Raw genomic sequence first — 17,011 nt, 5'->3', positions numbered from 1 at the left:
CTAAGAAATGGAGGTTAAAATGCGTGGTTATCAGAGGGATCACGATGGTTCTCACCTCAACCTTGGCTCCTTCTGCCTCATTTCTGTGACATCCTGTAGGTAGATCTGTGCTTCATGCATTCATAAATTGGTGACAATCTTTTTTGATCACAATACTGCAAAGTTGGGGATATGCTTATTCATGCAGAGTTTCAAACTACTCAAGGGAGAGAATACCTGTAAACTAAACCGGCCACATGGCAATTCCCAAACCATCAAACAGTAAACACAGGGACAAAAATACATAAAAAGCTCCAACGCCAAAGAGCAATACTTGGGGACAATCCTGAGGGTCTCAGCTGAAAAATGACACTTGTGCATGGTTCCAGACAGGAACCTAGCTGGGAGCCCTCACCAGGCAATCCTTTCCAAGAGCCACAAAACAAAAAGCCTTTGCATCTTCTAGGAAATTAAGAGAGAGAAACTGATAACCTGTCCTCCTGGCTCATGTCTTACTCCACAATTAGCAGGCAGCTCAGTCTTGTCTACCTACCACTTGCAAGCACGAAAGGGTTAAGATAAACCTTGTACAAACTTTGCTGCGAGCTGAGCTCACAGCCTCCCTCCCTTCCCTCCTTGCCTGCAGCCGAGCTGCAGCAGCATCGAGCACTACCGATCCTCTCTGCTCTAACTGTTGCCTACCGCTGCTGAAGGAGGGGACTGGCTGTTTCCATCCAAGCAGTGAAGCTCATGAAGCTCCTTGCCCCCTACTCCTACTGCCTGTGAAGGAAGGGCATCACCAGGGCTGTTCAGTTAGACTGTCAGTTGGCATCTCAAGATCCGGAGTAAGAGCCATCCCTGTCAGCGAACCATGTGAGCAGAGAACCAAGAGCAGAGGAGAAGAAAGTACACTTGGCATGTCTGTTGCTGAAAAGACAATATCCTGACACCAGTAATAAGACAGCAAATCTTTTCTGCACAAATTCCGTTACCTGGGAGGAGATGTTCCTAGATAAATCACCAGCAAGCTTGTGGTCTGAACCAGCTGCTCTAATGCCTAGTCCCAACACCCCTGCCTGCTCTGAAAGGTAACTATGCTTTATTCTGTTCTCTTCCTATGCACTACCAAAGCTGAGACACTGACATACTATCTTGCACTTCAGCATGAGACCAAAAATTACTGTCTGCCACTGAAAGAAGAGACATATCCCCTTTCCTCTCCCTCAGATCCTCCCTGGAGAAAATGCAAGCCATGGATGGAATTGATACTTTAATGCTTTGTTTGCATTTCTTCAGTGCTGATTTTTTTCTCTAAAGATCACCGAGACAGAATACACCTGGTACTCTGTGTGTTCAAAACCAAACCTTTCTGTGCTTGCCAGCCGGTTCAGCTCAGTTTAAATTAACAGCCTTGGAGAAGTCACACAAGTAATTGTTCTATTCTGTCCCACTTACCTCTTTGTAGTAGTTTTAATATCAGATGGAAAAGCAAAAGGAACTCAGGAAAGTTGCTTTGACTTTCAGAGATGCCTTGCTGGCAAGTGGCACTTAAACCAAATATGGGAGTAAAAGGAAGCAAGAAGGCAAGATAAGACATTTACTGCAGCTGCAAGATCAATTTGTACTGTCTCTCTGCACTGTTTTGGGGACAATCTTTCTTTCTCTCTGCTCCTCTGTGATCTACAAAGCTGCAGAGTTAGGGACATGCAGGCTTCACAAAAACTCCCAAACCTGAAGCTCCCCAAACCCTCATAGGTGCAGTGGGAGGGTGGTAATTTCAGTACCCATGAAGTTTTGGCTCATGAATTTCCTCAGTGACACACTCTGAGAAAAAACCTTTCTGTTGTTTTGTATGAGGCTTCTATTTTCATTACTGATTTTTATTAAATGAAATAGGTTGTGTTTGATTTTTTTAAATCCTTGCTGCGAAACGATCACAAACTGATTAAAAAAGAAGTGTCTGCTTGGAATCAATCTGTACCCACTGAGCATCAGTGAACACTAATGGTGCTTGGCACCTCTCAGAAATGGGAGTATTGTCCAGACAGAGAATGACGACTAAGCCTTGATTAACAATTTAGATCATAGGGAATGTGGACTCTAGTTATCCTGCTCTGCTCCATAACAAACTTCTGCTTACTATCTCTGTCCGTGGACTTGAGGGCTTCTCAGGGTAACAAGTGAGGTTTTGCCTCCTGTAATCAGAGTCATACAAAGTTATAATGCTGACCTGTTTTATACATTTTTTTCAGAATCTTTGTGTACCACATATTTTCCCTACAATCTTAAAGCTTCTATTCCTTAAAGGGGAGTGTGCAAATATCCAAAAACCTGTGCTCAATGAGATAATCGGTAGATTGAAAAGCAGAAATCTTTGGGGTTGCCTGGAGCTACTGAATTATTTCTGCCTCATTTCTGGAAAAGATGTAGTTAATTTCACAGCTTTCAATAGTCTTAATAGTTGGTTGCTCCTGACAGTTCTATAGTTGAGACTTAAAAATAAAAAGCAAGCTGTGCCAGCTCCCCATTGCTAATACTTTTTACTATTAATCTGCTCCTTTTATCAATAAATGCCCAGCTGAACTTTGTTAATTCAATGTCTTGGTTTGTAGCTAATTATTGAACTTCAGACTAATGTCCTTAGCATTCTGCAGTCTAATTTTATGAAGTATGTAAAGCCATTAGGCTCTCTGCTCCTTATGGAGAGAAACTAGCTCTGACTTTTGCTCTCGGTAAGATAGCAGATGAGATGGGCAAAGACATTGTTCTGTGCTTTAACTCACACAAGTGTGAGATTCCAGACTGATTGCACTTCATTATCAACATAGAAACCATACTGTAAAAACTGAGGTTTAATATGGACAGTAGCCATCACACCCTCTATTTCCCACCTGCTGTGTAACGTAAGAATATTCTTCATGGGGAAGAATTTCCATTTATACATTTGAAGTGTGAAAATCACAGAGTTATTGCCCTGTAATTGAAAGCAAAAGTGCCTGGCTGCAACAGAACCTCCCCTTTCACGTCCCATGCTTCTGCATCAGCACCCCTGCTGCCAGAATACCTGGCTCCAAAGGGATTGAGTCGGCTCCTGGAAAAATACTGAGCAGCCCTTTTCTACCATGCTTGCCCACAACCTCCTACACAAAGCCCAGCACAGAATACATTACCCATGCAGGGACTGCAGAAGTCAAATCCCCAGGCAATTTTTTCAGTCAGCAATTTGGGTCAGCTTAGCCAGCCTATTACTAAGCAGGATATGGCCCAATATTTCCTAAACTGGATTGCTGTTATTTCAAATGCTTTGATACTGAAGAAGGTTTTGCAGGAGCTGGGAGGTAATTGTAGACAATCCCCAGCGTCCCTGCTCCAAAAACGCCGCACATTGGATGTTTCCCCATCACGTGAGCCAAAGTATGTCTGTCTTGCTTGTAATGAAAGCCTGAATATCAGCCCCTTGACGACTCAGGCCTCCAGATTTCAACCACCTCTCTCTGAAGAACAGCAAGGTGTTGTTTCCACTGGTGCACGGGGAGAACATAACCAAAGATTGTCAATAGAACAGCTACGTTTTACAAACTGAAGGCCCATGACTGTCAAAATGTTTTGCAGTAATATGTCTTTTAGGTGAAATCTTTATCTAAAAGCATCAGAGTTTTTATCATTTTGACCTAATGTTTCATTTTAATCTGACTGCCATAGTATATTATCATATTAATGTAACTCTATTCACATCTCATGTAGGTGTATATGTAGTGAACATTATAAATTACTACATCACTTTGTTTCAATGCTAAAAACAAAATTCTGGTCTTATCAAAGCAGAAAATGATGGTTTTGGATGCACCATTTACAGTGAATTTTTGTCATTTACATTTTCTGTTTCCAGTTGGAAGAATTGAAAATGCTAAAACCTTAAGATACCCCCTATTTCTAGTAAGTTCTGCTCCCAGGAGGGGAGTGAAGTGCCATATCCTGCGGCAGAGTTGCCCCAGTGGGACAAGTAGGGCTCTGGATGCCTGCCAGGTGCATCCTGCCTCAGAAACAGAGGGCCCTGATAAACAATAAATGAGACACACATGGTGGAAGATGCTGCCTAGATTCATATCTTCCCTTCCTCTGTGACATCTAATTCCATAGACCGTGGGTCCTTCTCTTACCCAGAAGTAAGTAGTGAGTGTTAACAGAGGAGACCTTAACATTGGATTTGCATGGTCTTTCTCTATCAAGGTGTCTCATAGGAGTGTGACAAGGGTTTTCTTATCTATTTGTTCTAAAGATACCTCATATAGGCTAGGCTATTTTGGTACCTGGTTTCATTTCTCTCTCTCTCCTTCTCTCATTTTTTTCCTTTTAGAAAGCCAATTTTTTGACTGTTCCTAATGAGAAACTCAAAACTCCATACTCCTTAAGCAAGTATCAATAGCCCTGGATTAGGAGAGAAGAGATTCCCCCAGCAGTCTGACAAAACAGAAAACAACCTTCCCCAGCTCATACAAGGATAAACCACCTGCTGTGGGAGAAGCTGGCAGAAAGCTGACTCAGTTTGTTTGGAAAACAGCACTTGCAGAGACCAAAGCTGTGCAAACCTTTGCAGCTCAGTTTGAGAGAAGGACCAAAGCTTTTCACGTACCAAAGGAGATGACCTACCAAAAGAAGGACCGAAGCATTTTCAGGACAAAATGAAAGCCAGATGGCAGTGTAAAACACAAGTCTCTAATGCTTGTTGTCATTCTAATAGCAACTTGCAAAATGATTTGCAAAGGCCTGTCTCATGCAGTCTGCTTGAATATGTGAACCAGCAGTCTTGAGACCAAGAGGATGGCGCATTTCTTGCTGAAGCCATTGTGCCATCTGTCCTAAGTTTTGTCTCTTGACCTCCTCTGTAAGTTTGGTGAGGGAAGACAGGAAATCTGAGGGTAAATAGGCAAAATGGACCAAAGCTGACAGAGAGCAATGACTGAGATTTATTTCAAATTCCGTGGAAACCTGACTGGCCGCGTCCACTTTCCAACTCTGGCTACAGAAGTAGACACAACAGCAGATAAATATTCCAGCCTCTACGTGTACGTGGGATTGTTTCTAACGCTACTGGCTATCCTTCTCATATTGCTTTTCTCCATGCTCTTGCGCCTGAAGCATGTTATTTCCCCAATCACCACATCTCCAGAGAGCACTGAGAATGTCCAGCAGTTCACAGATGTGGAAATGCACAGCAGGATTCCTACCACTTAGAGGCCCCAAAGCAAAGAGGGCTCTGTGCTTGTGAAACATGTTTTGTTCAGCCAAATGGTGGTGGAAAGAATGTCTGCCTGCCTATTGAGCCCTACAACTTATTGCACAACTATCAACAGCAGCACAGAGCATATGGAGAGTGTCACTCAACTCAGACTGACTGGCTGGGACCCACTAGCTGTTGACACTACAGGCAACATGTGTGCAACACCCTCAACAAAATTTACGTTACAGAAACCTACTGCCATCAGGAAAGACTCATATCCCTTTAAAAGCCCTTGCAGAAAATGGTAAAAGCCACAATAATGACAGGAAAAACCCCAGAGAGACACGTAGCAGAATGTGTCCTGGAGCCTGTATTTGCTGACCTATCTCTCTGCCCTTAAATTCCTTGCTTATAAAAAGAGTTGAATCAACAAAGTAAACTGGCTTAAGTGGAAAGAGCCAACAGGATACATACAGAAATTATCAGTGGTTTGGAAATTCTCAGGCATTTCTCCCATTCAAGAAGGAAAACCTTAAACTGCTTTTTTCCCACTTGAATGGCAGATTTACGCGATGGAATTTCAGAAGTATACAAATGTTTCATCACCTGCTGGAACTATGAGTTTCTGACATTAAAAACCCTACAGTGGATAGTTGCATTCCAGATATCACAAAGACAGAACTTTTAAAAGAGGAAAGAAAATAAAGATAAAATTTAACAAAGGTTTAAAATAAAAAGAAAGCATCAGCAGGAAATGAGCAGCAGGAGAGGAAAAATGTTAAAATACACTCTACCTCTCTTCTTTTATTCTCCGTTACATTAACTGAGCTGAATATAAACATATTCATGCCTTTCAGCCTTCCCAGTATCACTCAGTAACTAAAATGCAGTATAAAGTCTGTGAGTCAATGGACATTCTTCTCCTAAGCGATTCAAATTCATAATAACATTTCCTCTCTTATCCATGTTGGGTTTTCTTTCTCAAAAGACAGACCGGTTCTTCCAAAGCTTTTTTATTTGTTTTCCTCCAAAGAAAGCTGAAGAAATGCCAGGGCCTGGCATTGCAATAATGAATAGTGTGAACAGCTCTGGACATAGACTAGTAGGGAACATGCAGATGGAAAGTAAACTCACTGAGCACTAAAAGATAGGACTCAATCCAAATATCCTGGTGGATCATTTGGAACTTAAATTTATGAAACAACAATCTGATCCAATCCTCCTACCTATGAACGATGTATAGAGATTGACTTTGCTTCTGTGGATGGGAAAGGTGGAATCAAATATGGCATATCACTTCTGGGAGAGCCACTGCCAGAGCCACTGGCTCAAGAAAAACCTTGAGCGAGATTGCTTCACCTATATCTCTAAAGCGCACGAATTTTACCCAGCTTACCTTCTTTATTACAGTCTAATTCTAGTTTAGTGATAAAATCCCCTGGTGCTTTCCACATTTATATACACTTATTTGCCAATTCTCTCTCCAAGGGCTTGGAAAGTGTAAACTCCCCACACAAAACCAGTGCTAAAATTAGAGAAGACACTGACTCCATGGACTTGTGATAGTAACAAGAAACTGTTTCTCAAATGCTTTGTGAACAACAGGTCTGTATATGGGTGAGCTGTTTGGACTAGGAATATGGCTTTTACAGGTGATTGTGTATGTGGGGGAGCAGAATGATAAGTAATGTCCATACTGGATACAGTTGGTCCATGGGCAGGACTAGTGTTTTTCTTACTCATGTATTTAGTACAAAGCCATTTAAAAATTTCTTCCTTATATTGAATAACACCCTTTATACTCCACTAACACCCACATAAGCAGGTTTAACCTATAAAATAGCACAGTGACTGTGTTAGGGAATACAGCAAACAATGCACTCTCAGCAATATCTCCCCATGCCATGCTTGGCTGTGTTTATCTCAAAAAGAAGACAGAAGGCAGGTTGCCCTCAAGCGTTCTGCCATGGGGACAAGACACAGATATCACCAGGCAGGATGGTGGCTTCACACCTGACCTAAAGGTTAGCTCCTCAAGGAGTGCTACTCTCAGTACTGCACAAGAGCCCAAATTCTGTGTGATGATTTGGACATCAGTCCAGCTAGGACAGACGGCTACTGAGTTCATCAACGACATTTAAATTTAACAAAAATCTATGCAGATCAAGTTGGCTTGGTGTGTGTCATTCATTCAGCCATCATGAGGCAGACTAGCCCTCCCAATTTTCTTGATGTGCCATTTGAAAGCTACAACTTAGACTGTAAATGTTCTAACATACTAAATCAGCAACTAAACCACATTAGCCTTACAGCACGACTATCTGTGAAAAAGCCTTATTTCCAAGAAGCTGCAGGAAAGATTCAAATATTGACATAAAATATCAAACCTACTAATGGAAAAAGACAGTGTCATCTGGGTTGGGATCCAAATTCTTATTGCTCTGATCTCATCGGAAAAGCCCGCCAGAGGCAGGCGTCAAGACTCTGTTTCTTTCCTTCATACTAAAGTGTGTTAATTCAGAAGAGTCTCACAACCCTTTAAAACTTATTCAGTAAATATACTGTAAATAAGAGCAATCACTTTATATATCATTACATTATATCACGTTATAACTTTGAGCAGACTCTGTATTTCTATATAATACTGCTAAGGAAAGCAGCCCTATCATCTAACACAAAAATAGCAAGTTTTCCTTTCTAAAGCTTCGTTTCACACAAAGTATCTGTCCCACTTGATACATATACAGTCCCAGAGGTAATTAAATACCTCACCTGTCTGTACAATGCCAGCAAGTTTTAAAGCCTTTCTCATTGAGAACCAGAAGAATACCTTTTCCCCTTTTTCAGTCTCATTTGTAATGTCCAAGACCTGATGGCTTTGAGAAAAGAGACTGTTCGGATGCATTGACCTGTGTTTGCTGAGCGGGCTTTAGTGGACTTGGGTATTCTTTGGCTATAAAGAGTGGTTATTGGAACTTTTGCATGGATTTGATGGATCTTGGAAAACTGCAGGTGTCGCATCCACTCCCTTCTCCTCCAGCAGTCTGTTCCCTTCCCACTTGTCCGTCTGCTACAGAAAATTGGGTTTTTTTACAAAAATAAAGAGACACGCTACTATCAATGGTGAGTCACTGACTGCTCTGTACTACTTCCACGTATGGATGTGAAATAGGCTCAAGTGGTGCCACTCATTTCAAATTAATTGTTGGCCTCAGGAGGCATCTGTGTAAGGAGACCCCATACCAGTCTGTGTAAGTACGACTTGAACCAGGACAGTTTGTTACCATCTTTACTCCCATCTTAAACACTGGAAATAAATATGACTATTTAGTGAATTCATCACCTCCTCCATTCCCTACCTGCAGGGGAAGACAGCCACCTGTTGTTCTGAAAGAGCAGCAAAACGACTACATGTTGCCATTCCTTGTGGGTGGGACTGTGAGGTCAGAGTAAGCCTACAGCCATCAGAAAACCACCATTGCTCCCAGTTCCCCAGGGTATTTAGTCTAGGAGGTGTCAGGACCTGAGTGTGGTGTAACTCACCAAACCATATATATTCTACAGGATTTATGCTTGGGTAATCTCATCCACATGATTTCCATTCACATCCATGAATTTTCTGCATTAACAAACCCTTAAGTATTGAGCAGAAAGGGTTCATATGTAGAATGTGTTCCTTCTTTGTGTCAGAATATATAAACATAAATGTATATTTCCATATCCTCACAGGACTGCAGAGAAGAACATAATTTTGCAAATAGCATTAACTCAGCAGAGGATCAACCTTGAGCTCCCCAAAGGACCTTTTTTGATTTTACTTGAAAAAGAAATAGAACATGTTTGAAAGAAAAAAAATATGTGATGTCACACATCCATTTAACTGTCAGCATTAATGAAAAATTTCTTGTATGCCTTGTCTTCTCTAGGAAATAATGTCCTTACCCTCCAGTTACTAACGTGGTAACTACTTATGAGGTAACATCCTAGTGCAGACAGATAGACAGCTGTGGCTTTAAAGCAGTTTCGCAGATTAGGAGAGATGCAGACAACTCCTCCTGCTACTTACCCGCTGATAATAGTAAATGCCACAAGTCAACTTATTTGCTACAGATTAGGTAGCAAATTAGGCAAGATTGTTGGAATGGTTGTATTTTTTTTCAAATACAACATATCTTTGTGGTGTGTCTATACTTCAGCTTAATTCTGGTATGTACAGAAAGCTTGTTCACAGTTCTGTTTATTCAGGTACCCGCAAAAAACGTGCAGTCTTACAATGACATGCATGACTAAAAATTCAGATGCAGATATATCTGAAAAGGGAAAAAATCCCAAATGGTATTTTCTTAGTACATGAGCTGTTAACTTAGTTGTTGCCATTTTGATAGAAAAATAAACCTAGAGATGGTGAAATCTGCTTGGTAGATGCAGTGGGCTTAAAAAAGACTACACAGAATGTCAAATAAAAAGTATCCAAATACATAATTCTATAAACAAATGCTAAAGTTACAAGAGAAGATTTAAGACTACATCCTTGAGGATTAGTAAAGATGATATTTTCAATTACAGTTCCTGATACAGATTTCACATTTGTTCACAAAGAGGAACTGCATGTTATATATTCCATCTACCAAAAGCCTAATCCCATAAAGCTCTCTGAGATCTTAATCCTTAGGCTTTTACAGAAGGTCATGAAGTTCCAGCACAAATAAGAGCAGTCTTCAATTGCTGATGTTCATTCTGTGGGCACAGACATCAAAACAAAGCCTGAAAAATCACCATGATAAGTTTGTTCCTTGCACGCTTGCTCTCTAGAATGCAGTATATGAAAATTTCCTCTTCAGTCCTTTCATAAGAGAGAACAGTTAAACATTAATCTAGGGCAGTTGATGTTATGTGTGAAAAATAATCCTAAACCGAACTTGAATTTTGATGTATTGGATTTTTCAGGGGTACTCTAGGATTTCTTCAGCTGAAGGCAAAAAGAAGTTGTCCAGCTCTAGGCAATGCTAAGTTGTGAAAGCAGATCTGGATACAAGAGGGAAAGGTCTGTCCAATTCATATGTAATTAATAACCCACTCCCTGTACTCCCACCTTAAATTCATGTCTGTGTAAACTTGTCAACTGGGAAACAAATGATGAATAATTCAGAAGACCTTTCCCTCCTTTCCTTCTCCTCTAGATTGATTAACCCATTTTCAAAGTATAATTTGATCAAGCTAATAGCCATAGACTTCCTAAACTGACTCTCTGCATTAATTCTGTCTTCATGGTCATAGTCCTACTCTTACAGTCCCATTTAATAGCAACCGATTAAGATACAACAACAGGCACCTGCAAGTCAAATGAGAGCTCAGCAACATTCTTTGGTACTTGAAATCTGTTCTCTGCAAGCAATAAATTTAACTTATTTAATCTGGGCTGTTGTCCTGAAGCTAGTTCCTCTTCAAGTCCTGAAACACTTGCACCACAATAGCTACTGGATGATGTTTATTCATGTAGTTTTATGAAAAAACACATACCTACCAGCAATACTGGAGGAGGAAGCAGCACCTATCTGTGAGCAAACATCAGGTAGACAAGCTCTTCTTTCAAATGCAGGGAAGATTCAGAGGGAAACTTGTCTTGGGCTACCCTTTGAACTGCGTGGCAAGGTGCTGAACTGGGGCACTCTTTACAGGACAACACAAAACCATGACCTGAATTTGAGTGTATTACAGGCTTTGGCATCCCCCAGCACCTTCCTACTATTCTTCCTATTTCCTTTAAACATATCGGAATCCTGTCTTTGGCCCAGAACTCACGAGTGGGTGTTTCCAGTGCTGTGGTGCACAGAGCAGCTGAAGGTGGATTTTTTTAAGGCTACGTACCCTGTATTATTAGCTTGAAAGACACAAACCTGGATGCCACCTGCTGAAGCAAAATTTACTAGGAAGATCTCCCCTTTACTCCTTATGCCTTAGCAATCTTAATTCAAACTAACTGATGTTCATAGCAGTTAATATGCAGCATCTTTTATAATATTATTCCATAATCCTTAGGTTACTAGGAACCTGTCCAAATAGCTGTGGCATGACTAGCAGCACATAATGCCCCAGGAAGCTCACATCTGGGCCTGTGTGAAGTTGCTGCAATACGCTCATTGGCAAATCTTACAGCTTGTCACTACAGAATCAAACAGATGTGGGTTTGCTGTTGTTCACAAATTTTTCATGCTTCCACAGCTTGAAAAAGCCCTTCTACAGCCCTTTCGGCACTGACTCTGTCAGCATGTGGAGTCCAGGTGATAATACCACACCGTTTTGCATTTACTTCATGTTGGCACCTAGTGGGGAAGAAGTGTGACTTCTTGTTGAGTGCATCCAACAAAACAGAGGAAACAAGACAAGCATTCTGAACACACTTATTTTTGGCTAATGTGCTATGTCACACCCTGAATTTCAAAGCTGTTTATTGTTATAGAGCATAACCAACACTGAAAGGGACAGCTAACAGATAACTACAGCACGACAACATTCTCCATACACACATCTGCAAGCTACTTGGGAAGAAGAAACCACTGGGATCAGGATGCTGAGGCTGCTTTTCCTTTTTTGACTTTTGCTTGTACCTATCCATCAATTCACTACCAAACACACCATTGCCTCACTGTCCGGCTTACCTCCACACTCAGGCTGTTCATCACCAGCTTAGCTGGCATGAGGCTGAATAATAACTTGCTGCAAAGCAATTTGGGAAAGATATGCTGACAGACTGAGTTATACTTAGCCTGTGTGAGATTTTATTCTATTTGAACTTTTATGATGAACATTGCCTGGCTTAGAATTCTTAAAACATCTCCAAATGGATACTGCTTTAATGGGAATTCAGTGTCTTCACTGGACAACAGCAATAACAAAGAGATTAGGAAGAGCTTATCATGCTTTGAGGTACTGGGATGGACCAGATGACATCTTTAAGGCCTTTCTCTGAAAAGCTGCCTTCCATATCCATGAGGAGGTCACAGTTCAGACATAATGCTGGTGGTAGACAACAACTTTAAATTTGGTATCACGCCTGCCACTTAAAGGCTCAAATAAGCCTTTACATTTTATGAATACTGATTAGTTCAGCATCATTGCCTCTTTTTCTCTCCTACTGAGGAAACCTGAGATCACAGGAATTACTCACAACTCAAGAGCAGGGGACAGAGCAAGATACTTACAATTAAAACTGTAGGTCAGAGTGTCCAGTTTATGCAGGCACCAAGTATCCATGACACAGAGAATAGTAATCCATACAACAAGCATGCAAGGCAAAGGAAGGTCTGTTGTGGGTAGATGTGTGACTGTAGCTTTCTCCTACTGTATGCTTTACTCATGATCCAGCTCTGAATCCAAGAGCAGGCAGAAGAGACACACAGTAAATCAGGAATGAATCACAGCAGAGTGCTAGGCATGTTCATACAAAGTAAAAAGACAAATCTGGAGACCAGTTGCACATCAGACAAAACGGTACAGAAAAGCAGGACCTACAGGAGGAACAAATCAGAGCTTTCTCAGTGCATGCTTAATTTTGAATTCCAAAACAGGTGGATGCTTGCCCACAACAGTAAATATCCTATGGGAGAGAGGAAATGAAGAAGTAACCAATTCAATTAATAAAGCTCAAAACTCAACACCTTAACAAGAACTGGTTATTGAAGGTTTGGGTTTTTTTCTACAATAACAAATAACAGCTCACCATAAATTGAACAGTTTCAAGAAAAGGCTCACTAAGTTGGAATTCAGGCTATGACAAGCTGTAATGTGCTTCCTTTATAACAGATTGGTCAAAGAGGTCAATAAAGTAGGGGACTAATCTTGTATGGAATACAGTAATGGTCAGAAGGGATTAGCAACTCCATCAGCAGGAGGTACCATACAGCACTTTAGCTTCATGCCAAGCTAAAATCACAATAGCTCACATTGGCAAAATGGCATTAAAATATGATGTTGTTGTTTCTAAGGAACTTAGATTGGAAGAAAGGTGTTGTCTATGGGCTAGAACCGTCACATGCAATGAATGACAATGTCAGTAACCCATTTAATTATGTGAAGCTTATGCTATCATCACTCACAGATGCTAGCATCACTCACAGAACGATTACCTTCTCAAAGAAATCAAATGCTGCTGCGTCAGTCTCAGAGGCAGAGACATTGGCAGAATCAATTGCTCTCTTACTGCTAGAGCTGATTTTTTAACAGCACTTGACATACCATTCACCACAATTAACTGCACAAACCTTCATATTTCTCCTCTACTTGGATAAAACAGACTCAGATCAGATGGGAATGGATGGTGTGATTGCTCAGGCTGTCATTTCTTATTCCTTACTTTAGAGCAATGTGACTTCTCTCACAGCAGACTGTGAGAAACCAGCAATAACCAAACTAAATGAAAGAGTCAATGCTGCACATTCAGTCAAAGACTTTGGAATGCAGACAGACTATGAGACTATTTTTAATAAGTATAACCTGCTTTGAAAAAGTCCTTTCAACAACACTGAGGTCAGGTACAGCAAATGCAGCTGAGCTGTACCTAGTTTGTCTCTGTGCATGTTCCATGTGCTTCTCCTTCTATTTACTTTTGCATATCACTGTGTCAGCCACTTAAGAAAGAATACAGGAGACTGATTGCAATAAATTATCTAAATAATATCTTAACATTCTTAAATTTACATTCTCTTTGAATGTAACTTAAAGGTAAAATGAGGAGAAGCCAACCAGCTTTCCCTGGACTGTTATCACATGGTTTGACATCAGCATTATAGAGGCAGGAAAACCTGTGAGTTGCTAGGTTTTGTCTGTTTTCTGGAGATTTTGTCTTTGTGGGTGCATAAATTCTCTCAATTGTTTCCTTTAAGGAAAGACAAACACGACAAACAAACATCTCCATGGCCAGGAAGCAGTGAGAGATGTTGTCTTTCTCTCAGGTGATTAGATCCAGCTATACCAGGTTTTCACTTTCCAAAGTATCATCTTTCATCAGTAATCATCATTTGTTTTTGTTTTTCTTAGTAAACCAATCTGTAAATAAATGCAACATGCAGTCGTCCTCTTGGGATGGCTGTTTATTCTTTCTTGTGAGTCGGAAAGATCGTTCATTCAGTGTTATAAAATATGTGAGACCATCCCATTAAATGAAAATAAGAGTTTGGACTCAATTTCATCAGATAGCTGGGAAGGCATGTTTTAGGCAATTTCAACATTAAACACTGCCTCTTTATTTAATATTGCAGGTTTAAAACTCATAATAAAACATTAGGCAAAGTAAACTAATGCTTAGTGATATGTGGACGTGTGGTTACCTCATCCCTGAGTGACTGTAGCCTATTCTTTGTCACTTTCATCTACAATCATCCTCTATTGTGCTGAAGAAACCTTGCAGCTCTTCTCTCTGCTGACTTTTTTGCCATTCAGTAGTCTTTTGAGCAACCCTCAGCAGAGCTTTGTAGCTTAATGAATTATCTCAGGTTTGCAGAAATTCAATCAAACTGATGTTGGAACTTGGGCTGAAGAATAGGACTGGGAGTGAGAAAGTCAGAGGCTTTTCCCTTTTCAATCACAGGCAACCCATTTCATGATATAACATGCCTGGTGACAGAAAGCACAATACTCGAAGCTAACTGCATGCCTGAGTAGTCTGAGTACCCATGCTAGTTTGGAGTGTCTCAGAACTTCTTCAAAATACAGCAGAATTTGTTTTCAGCAATTTTCTTCCCAAGTCTCTCTAGTCCAACATTATTCCTTGAGTATATGTCAATAAATCTATCGAACTCTCAATTGACAGTAACACTTTTAGGCATAGATCAGTCCTTGTACTTAGTACAAGCCTAGATGAAGGATGTTTTCATCCCTAGATGAAGGAGTTTATACAAACTACTTCACATTCCGTCTTTGTCTCCCAGGGTAGCCCTTCTTTTTTTCTTTTGGGTTTTTTTGTTTTGTTTTGTTTTGTGGTACATGGCTGGCACAGGCTTACTCTGGCTCTCTTTATCTATTGAGAAATGTATTATAATTAGAGTTCTTTAAGATTTTTAGCATTTCTCGAGGGAATTAGTTTTTTACAGAAGAAGGGTTTTCTCCATTGTGGGATTCATACCATAATTAGACAAAATGATGGGCTAAGTCCCAGTGGAAAAAATGCACTGTAATTGGTGTTCATTTTTGTTACATAAACCCATAGAGATCATGCTGATTCCTCCTATTGCAGCCACTTCTGAAGCACAGTGTTCAATTTAAAACTGTTGTATCATTATTATTTAGTACTCACAAGTATCCTCAAGACTTTATCTGGCTAAGAAGTCTGATCTGAACCTTCTTCCTCTGAGAAAAATAAAATGCCCCAAAGAAAATTTAAAATCAGTGGCATTTGCATTGCCTAGTCTCAGAAGCAACAGATTACAGCCAGCCATGCTTTGCCCCTTGTCCCTTGTTCAGGCATCCTTGAACTCAAGGATGTTCAAATTAGAAAAGAAACACCTGTCATGGCACAAATCATATCCGTATGTCAAAGTAAGATGCACAAAAGAATTTCTTCCAGCCTACACAGTACATAGGCCAAGAAAATAGCTGATTACAATCATAAAACAGAGGTACCAACCACGAAAGACAGATCTTATTGACCATAAGCAATGTGTGGCCAGTGTTTGTAGAAAATAAATAAAAATATTTAAATGAGTTTATTGCACCTAACAAATCACTAATGAGGATGGGTGTTATTAAGAATTAACCAAATATTTGTAATTAGTTTTTAGAAGAAAAATACCAGTCTTACAAATTTTTGCTATTACCTTGCCGATTTCAGAAATCCAGGAGGCTCACAATTAAGCCAAGCAGTTACATTCACCTCAACTACAAATGTATTTTTATGGAGGAACAAAACAGTACTCTGTGTATATGCAATTCTTCTAGCTAATTAGCACCTTGGGGTAGGTTGTTCATAAACAGAAAACAGTAAGGGACCTGCAATATATCCCCGCAGTACCTTGTGTAATACCAGTCTCAGAATCAACAAAGATTTCACTTGAATTCTCACCATGTCACTGCCTCACAAAATAAAAAATAAAATTCCAGGTTCAGAGAAACCAAAGCGAATGATGTTGCCTATTATGACAGAAGTCTAAGGCCCTGGAGAAAAAATGGGACACTGTCTGCTTCAGAAGATGTTTCCTTTTGATCTTAGACACGAGTCATTTCTTGAATATCAAAGCTCATTACATGCAGAAAAATTAACTTATTTTACTAGTTATGGCAGAATTGTCATTGTATCAACTGTGGGTGCTGCCACACAATTATATCCCTTAAGTGATATACTTAAAAATCAGACAAACCAAAACCAAGGGCCTTCATTTGGACTGATTTCTTTAACCATGAATCACCATTTTAATATGGCACAGTGACAAGAACAGTTCCTTGTAGTGTGCCGCTAACAGGAAACATTGGTACACAAAGTGTTACTGTAGATGGAAGTACAGGTGGCCATGCATAAGTATGCTACAGGGTGAAGCAAACAGGACTATTGTGAGTTCAGTAAGGTTTTCTCTAGGGACAAGATATTGTAAAACGGTCTTGTTTTGACATTAGTGCATGCAGCAGTAATGGCTCTCCCAAATGTAACACTGAGCTGTGGTTTAGATCTAAGTCACTTAAATTACACCTGGGATGAATCTGGTCCAATAGTTCTGAGCAAGTTCTAGCAAGATTATTTATTTTAACATTTATCCAGAATGTTATCCTGAAATTATGATGCAAGAAATCATGAGGGAAGATTCACCATTATATGTTGATACC

General features: G+C 40.2%; 2 protein-coding genes across 3 annotated transcripts in view; one reads left to right on the top strand and one right to left on the bottom strand.

Moving 5' to 3' along the window:
• DCX (doublecortin) overlaps positions 1–12,617 on the bottom strand; it is a 125,099-nt gene extending 112,482 nt beyond the window's left edge. Inside the window, exon 1 of one of the 2 annotated variants that reach the window (XM_074599922.1) lies at positions 12,403–12,617. The gene's annotated coding sequence lies outside the window, so the exon portion shown is untranslated. The remainder of the gene's footprint in view (positions 1–12,402) is intronic. The other variant, XM_074599921.1, reaches the window with a different exon arrangement.
• Positions 4,936–5,329, top strand: SERTM2 (serine rich and transmembrane domain containing 2). The gene has a single exon (XM_074600588.1). It carries the CDS (start codon positions 4,936–4,938, stop codon positions 5,212–5,214), a length of 279 nt encoding a protein of 92 aa, XP_074456689.1. The 3' UTR covers positions 5,215–5,329.
• Positions 12,618–17,011: the final 4,394 nt, after the last annotated feature.

The sequence above is a fragment of the Larus michahellis genome, chromosome 9, assembly GCF_964199755.1.
Source record: "Larus michahellis chromosome 9, bLarMic1.1, whole genome shotgun sequence".
Classification (NCBI taxonomy): Eukaryota; Metazoa; Chordata; class Aves; order Charadriiformes; family Laridae; genus Larus; species Larus michahellis.
This window is presented reverse-complemented; position numbering and strand designations above follow the sequence as displayed.

What these genes read in the sequence shown, in the direction of transcription:
- SERTM2 (XM_074600588.1), top strand. Translation starts at nt 4,936, where the DNA reads ATGACTGAGATTTATTTCAAATTCCGTGGAAACCTGACTGGCCGCGTC.